At 40.3% G+C, this 7,463-nt stretch overlaps 1 protein-coding gene across 1 annotated transcript in view; it reads right to left on the bottom strand.

Moving 5' to 3' along the window:
- Positions 1–3,510: 3,510 nt before the first annotated feature.
- The window catches only part of LOC116377028 (GTPase IMAP family member 9-like), a 4,536-nt gene continuing 583 nt past the window's right edge, over positions 3,511–7,463 (bottom strand). The window contains exons 3-5 of the mRNA XM_031838553.1: positions 6,995–7,036; positions 5,658–5,762; positions 3,511–5,555 (exon numbers count right to left, since the gene is read on the bottom strand). Of these exons, the coding sequence (XP_031694413.1) occupies positions 4,783–5,555; positions 5,658–5,762; positions 6,995–7,036 (920 nt within the window). The 3' untranslated portion in view covers positions 3,511–4,782. The remainder of the gene's footprint in view (positions 5,556–5,657; positions 5,763–6,994; positions 7,037–7,463) is intronic.

Raw genomic sequence — 7,463 nt, 5'->3', positions numbered from 1 at the left:
CCCCCCCCCCCCCCCCCCCCCCCCCGCGCAACCCTGAATAGAATAAGCGTTTACAGATAATGGACAGATAGTTGTAATAAAAAAAATAAATCCACAGCATTCTATGGACACATGTCCGAGTGCCGGATAAAGTAAGAAATGAAGTCACAACAACCCTCTCCCAGTTTCCGAAGCAGCCCCAACATCGGCAGGCATATTGGGCCTGCTGGAACATCTGACTTGCATGTGGCCTAAACATGGCCGATGGCAAAGAAAGCTTAAGTAGACCTGGTCTACCCCTGGGCCTGTGACTGGGATAAGCTTGATGTAAAACCTCCCCATAGGAGGAGACCATGGCCTTGCCAGTCATCACCACCATATGCCGTTCCAGCTAAGAAACAAGGAAACCTACATCTCAAAAACTAGGCCCTCCTACCCCCACTTTTTTTTTAGAAGTCACTGATACAAGGCCATAGGAGAATCCCTGTAGGATTGCCACATTATATTCTAGTGAGCTTGGCATCCATCAGCCACTGCAACACAGACTTGGAGGGGAACACCAGTGGCAGTGGTTCACAGCCAGTCGTCTCACAACCATGCACTCATGCCAGTTGTCTTAAACCTGCCAGCTACGGGCTTTGGATGGTTTACGCTGAAAACATACCAGGCAGTGACAAAGTGCGGCTCGCAGCAATTATCACATTTGTCTGCGTCTAGGCGTCTTCATGTGTTATGTAATAAATGATTTGTGACAATGGTCTTTGCAACTAAAAGTTAAGCAATCCCACACACACATTCATGAAGGTATGACATTAAAATTAGGGCAATAAAGGACTCAACAGAAAAATAATGGTTTGCATGCTGTGAGTTTACATAATAAAAATGGGTTGGGGAAGCAAGGCTTACTTTGCTCATGCTCGTTAAGCCTGAGACAGCCATCGTTCAGGAGAGCAAAAGGTCATCTAGTCTTAGAGGGCTAAGTTACATCACAATCAATGCAAGAGGGTTTAGTGAGGATGAGTCACAGGTGTGCAATCGCTCACCTCCATCATTGTTAATTTTACAAACAATTATATCCCATTACACACTGACAGAGAGGAGGCTCAGAGGGAACAAAAGAGGCTGTGTGCATGTTTGTTGTTTTTCATGATGTTGCAGATCATAGCTAACACACTGCCATAACTTTTTTTTAAATCTGCAATAGATATATTAGATATAGATTAGATTATAAATTAGATAATAAAAAGGTTAAAAGAAGAGGAAGACAGGTTGCAATAACGTTCATTCTATTTCATTCACGCTTTGCCTTCTCCCTCTGCACTCTGGTGGCATCGTTGAACTGAATGCAGTTAAAATAAATTGGATTTCATATAGGCTTTGGGGGTAATTATTACATCAACATACTACTTCTATCCAACCTCCAAAGGATATAAAGTGCTGTGAATTAATTACCTACTTTGCTAACATATTACTGTACACTACCATGCAGGAATACATAAATACATAAATGATTCAACATGAAAGTGGAATCTTCTTCTTTGTGGTCAGGGGACGTAACTACTATATGCAGAGATTATGGCTTTATATAATGTATGAGTATTTCATGGCATAATTAAAATGAAAATGACATTTAGGTTTCATCACCAAAACTGACACATGAACAAGCCTGTTCATGAGAAAGAAGGTAGCCCTTTTCAGGCTCCCTCTGCACTCGCAATAGTAAGGTAACAGCCACACTCAACTCTCCTTGGTCGGCATTACACACAAGTGAATAGAGGCAAACAACTCTTTCACACACCCATCTGCCTCCCTGATGGGAATAGGTGTGGGGTGGGTGTTAGGCATGTGACAAGTGGATGCATTGTACCCACACTAGTCCCATTAAACATGCGTAGTGGGAACTGCACCTACTACTTGAAAACTATTGTAAAAAAAAAAATTAAAGAAAATTTGTCAACTAAATATACTAAAAACCAAGGTGATGAGGAGTATTTTGGTTCGGGCATGGTGACAATAAATAGTTAAACTGTTGCTATAGGGACTTGTAGGATTGAATGTTTTTGGAGGGTCTGTCAGGATTCAAATTCAGAATATCTAGCACAGATTTTGTCAGGAATTATACTTTACATAGAAAAGTGGCATTAGATATCCGTTTTTAAATGGCTCCTATCAGGGATAGTATCAGACAGTGACAAGAATACACAACTGGCATGCTGTTTAAGTGCCAAATGCCTGAGCAACACTGGCACATCTTCAGTGAGCAGTGACATTATGCAAGAAAAATATACAGTCCAAGTGACTCTGGTGACTGATATATTAGCAAAGAAGAAAACATGTACAATTTATGTTTAAGCAGTGGATTTGATTGGCGAAAATGACAATACTACTCAAAGGTAGGATTTAGTGGCTATTGGTGATGTTCCAAATAACCTTCCAACTTCAATCTCTAGTTATATTCATGGGCTGAACACTTTTTAAAAATGTATTTGGGAGGAAAATATATTTGTTCAATATATTTGTTGCTTCATTGAAAATAAAATAAAATAGTTTTATTGTGTAATTCCCCTCTCCCTCAAAGTCTGAACTAATCCCTTTCTCCACATCTTCCTTTCTGTGACTACAAGGTGGACAATTAATGTATGTGATGCCGAGACTTTTTTTTAAAAATCTTAACAAACATGCTCACTTTGCCTCATTCTAAAAAGTTCATCAAGAATTTTTTGATATTACAGTATTTTAACCATAGGAAAGTTATTGTATATAGAGCAAATACTTTAATTAACAGTAGAGAAAGAGAACGATGTTGCATAGCTAATGTAGATGTACATGAAAACAAGGAAGAAACATTGTGGAGTGATGATGATAGAGCATTAGAGCATAATTGAATGGTATAATACTGCCATCTAGTGGTCGTGATTCAGTACATGCAGCAAAAAAAATTATGCCAACGATATCATCGCCATATTGTTCCTTCTTTAAAGGGATTGACGTATTAACTGCAGTTGGTATAGCAGATTAACATTTCCCCCCACGAATATGATATTTTGTTTAGTTTAGTCTACGTATGTTTTCCGGTAATTCTTTCACAATACAACAATTTCCCCATATAAGAAGTGGTTAGTATGAAATCATCAGATACATTAAATCAAATCAAATAGAATCAAATGTTGTATTCTGACCAAAAAGGTGTAGGCTGAATCCTGAGCTTATTGTGCCTACACTGTAACAAATGTCCCTGTTAAATTGCACTACTTGCAGCTACAGCTTCCAGCATTCAACTGTAATTCTACAGTGTACCTACTGTCATATACAACAACAGTTTAATACTGTAAACATTACTACAGTACTGTGCTGTATAGAAAAAGCCAAAAATGTAATACTGTAAAATGCATTAAAGAACTATAGAATGTGATATTCACAGTATAACACTGCTAAAAACCTGATTTTTAAATTTCTAAATTAAAACCCCTGAGAAATTGCTCGCATAGAAACGACTCCGACAAGAGACGGCCTTCAAATATTAAGCTTTTAATAAAACAGAGCAGAATCACACACATAAAGTAAAATAAATAAAAAAATAAATTCTAAATTGTTCTCAATTGACAGAATGACTTATGTTCTCTACTTCATGCCTTGCTTTTGTGACACTTACCCAGCATTATCAGTCATGGACTGGCTGGGAGGGTCACGGTGCACTCAATGTGGACTACAGTGTCAGACATCTGTAGAACATGGACAATGGTATCAAAACAAAAATTTAATTGTGTGTACAGTGACAGACATAACAAATAATTCAACACAAAATGACATAGCTGGGTAATAAAGTTATATAACCCAACTAACTTTGATAACATTCAATTTGCCTTGTTAATAAGTAAACCACAGGAGCAGGATGGACTACGGAGTTCAACACGGTGTGCAATGTTTGTATAAAGCAGCAGGTGGTGCTCCATCCACCTCAGTAAAGGCATAAATAATCTCATAATTATGAATTTCTATCTCATAATTACGACTTCTAGCTCATAATTACGACTTTCTATCTCATAATTATGGCTTTCTATCTCATAACTTCGAATATGGGGATATTTTTATTTTCATTTCATTTCATTTTAATTTTCAATTTTTTTTAGATTTGCTAGCGGATTCGCAGCCTTGAGTGAAACATGTGATGTAGTGTATGGGAGGAGGAGGGTCGTCACCCCCCCCCCCATAAAAACAGGATTCCCATCAGGAATCCCAACACAAAACTATAAAGTCTATACTTTTTACCATGCAATACTTGTAGGCTACAGCTTTATACCGTACTCACAAATGCTTAAACAGAACCCGACCCAGTCAGTTTACCAGTCTCCGATCTTCATCCTGCAACCCAGCAACAACAGCATCTGGAGAAGTAACTTTAAGAGTAGCAGAGCGAAAAACAGGAGACCAGGAACTGCACAGAAAACAGTAAGCATCCAGATTTTCCAAGAGTGTGCCAACAGGAAGTTGACCAAAGTAACCAAACAAATGATGACAATGCTGAGCTCTGACCACTCTTGAGTTCCCTCTGGAACTCCAGAGACGGTACTGAACCACAAAGGGCATGAAGCCAGATACCCCTCGCTCCGACACAAGTAACCATTTGTAACACTCTTCCCATCATCAATGGTTAGATAAATAAATATATATATATATCATGATGTGCAGTACTTTATTCATTTTACTTGTGTATTTTTGAACATTTTACATGATTGTCGGCTCGTCACATGAACTCTTTGCACGTTTCTGTCAGCAGATCGTTTGATTGTAAAGAATCAGAGTTTAAGAGGTGAACTTCAGTTTCAGGGCCTCATGAAACTTGAGAAAGTCTTCCATGGAGTCAGTCGGCACCATCTGCTCCACGACATAACGGACTCCGCTCTCTAAAGCACCATAGTACCGCTTCACCTCCTGCAGCTCACACTGCAGCTGCTCCTCCACCTTCTGTCGCTCCTGGTGAGCTTCGCTCAGCTTCTTCTCGTACTTTGACTCCACAGATTTGATTCCTTCCTCCAGCTTCTTCCCGTAGAACTCTCTGAGCTCTTCCTCTCTCCGTCGCAGCATCGCCACCACCTCCTCGTAGGTGGGGTTGGAGTAACACTGTCCTCCGTTGGCACCGACCATCTCCTCAACCTTCTCCAGCAGATCCAAGACCTGTCCGCGATCGTTGGCTTTGATGTTGTTGAAGACGTGATACCTGTTTCCCACCTTCTCCAGGATCTGCTGCAGCTCAGGTCCCGCCTCCTCCAGCAGCTGCCTGAAGTCTGACTGGACTTCATCTCCGTGGGTGAAGAGGACGATGGTGTAGTTCCAGGCATCCTGCCCAAAGATCTCCTCCACCTGCCTGACTGCGTCTCGTTCCTCGTCGGTGAAGGTCCCCACCTTGATAACCAGCAGGATGGCGTGGGGCCCCGGGGCCGACATGTTGACGCACTTTGAGATCTCTCTCTTCACCGTGCGCTCGGGTAACGAGGTGTCAAAGAGTCCAGGAGTGTCGACGACGGTCACCTGTCTGCCCAACACCTCACCTGTCCGCTTCAAGCAGCATCTGGTGACTGAGGAGAGAAAACATCTCAGGATCCAGCAGCTGATCACCAGTTTAAACGTTCCCCACCTATTTGTGTGTGTGTGTGTGTGTGTCTGTGTGTGTGTGTTACCTGAGGACTGACTGACTGCTGCACTCAAGGTGTCTGTTCCCAGTATGGTGTTTCCACTGGAGCTCTTTCCTGCTCCAGTTTTCCCAACAAGAGCCAGCCTCATGTCTGTCACACAAAACAGAACAAAGATGATGAGTTCAGAACTTTTAATGTGAACTTAATGTTGTTTTATATGATCATTTTAACTGAGTAAAGTGTCAATAATAATAATATCCAGCATAGAAAATTACATCACACCTGGCTAGCATACTTTCCAAAGTATTAGAGTGGTAAATGGACTGTACTTGTATATCACTCAAAGCTCATTAACACCACATGTCATCATTCACCCATTCATACACTGAGGCTGTCCCATTTAAAAGACTCCTTCAAATGCAGCCTTCGTTTCCCAGATTCGGAGGACACAACTGATGGATCCTTCGCGGCCCAACATATCCCAAGACGCATTGCGTGCATCTTGGGATTCACTTTTAAATGTAGGTATTGGGTTTCAATTCACTCGAATATCACCGATACAAATGTTAAAACAAAAAACAATGGACCTTAAAACATCATATTTGTTAAAATTATCGGTTAAGTTATGTGATGTTAGTAACTGACAAGCTAGCTAACGTTACCGGGAGCCACTGCGCTATTAACGGTAGCTTGTCTGCTTGCATCCGACTGTAGTTATTTATCCTTGGAAAGTAACGTTTGATGTCTTCACTTTCAAACCTCAGAGGTTGACTAATATCTTACTGAGATTGTGACGATTTTACAGATGATTTATACTTCATATCATGTACATAAACGGACCAACAGGAGCTCAGGTAGACCGGTTGTGAACCTGAAATATCACTTTCACAGTCCGGTAACGCTACAAACGTTGAGATTAACTACATGGATAAACTGAACTTGAGTATTTTGCCAACGGAGCGACAGAAAAATAGAACGATGGAGCAAGCTAGTAGCTTTGAAGAAAGATATTAGTCCTTGGTAATATCTCCATTTAATGATCTTGTTCCTAAGGTTACAGTTAAATTAGCTCTCATCCTATTCAAAGCCTTTATTAATAAGACAAAGAAAGTACAATAGTCTTTTTATTTGTGTTTGTTGTGTAGCCCCATTACATCACTGATCAAAAGGCTATAATCACAGATTGACACTTTAAATAAGAATTTAAACTGGCGCCATCTTTTCCACAACTAAAGTAAAAGTAACAGAATAAATCCATAAATAGCGACATTTAAACTCATGAACCCTGTCAGAAACAATCACATGAACACTTTAATATTCATATTAATAAAGTGAGACTTTGGTAAACAAACATTATATCTCTAAAGAGTGTTGTTTCAGACCTGGAGGGCATTCCTTACTGCCTCTTCTTTTCCTCCATGTTTCTGTTCAGAGAACAAATCAATTCATTATTCAGAAACAATAAAATTAGCTGACCATCAACAGAGCTAATGCGAATAATAAAGGATTAAATGAATGTGTTGTGTTCTCGTCATCAAACAGACTGCTGTGACGTCATCACACCAGGTAACAGATGAATGAGCCTGTACAGCTGTGATGTCATCACACCAGGTAACAGATGAATGAACCTGTACAGCTGTGATGTCATCACACCAGGTAACAGATGAATGAGCCTGTACAGCTGTGATGTCATCACACCAGGTAACAGATGAATGAACCTGTACAGCTGTGATGTCATCACACCAGGTAACAGATGAATGAGCCTGTACAGCTGTGATGTCATCACACCAGGTAACAGATGAATGAACCTGTACAGCTGTGATGTCATCACACCAGGTAACAGATGAATGA

Source organism: Anarrhichthys ocellatus, unplaced genomic scaffold (assembly GCF_004355925.1).
Source record: "Anarrhichthys ocellatus isolate YVR2014 unplaced genomic scaffold, GSC_Weel_1.0 scaffold824, whole genome shotgun sequence".
Classification (NCBI taxonomy): Eukaryota; Metazoa; Chordata; class Actinopteri; order Perciformes; family Anarhichadidae; genus Anarrhichthys; species Anarrhichthys ocellatus.
The sequence above is the reverse complement of the archived record's forward strand: the minus strand, read 5'-3'. Positions and strand labels throughout refer to the sequence as shown.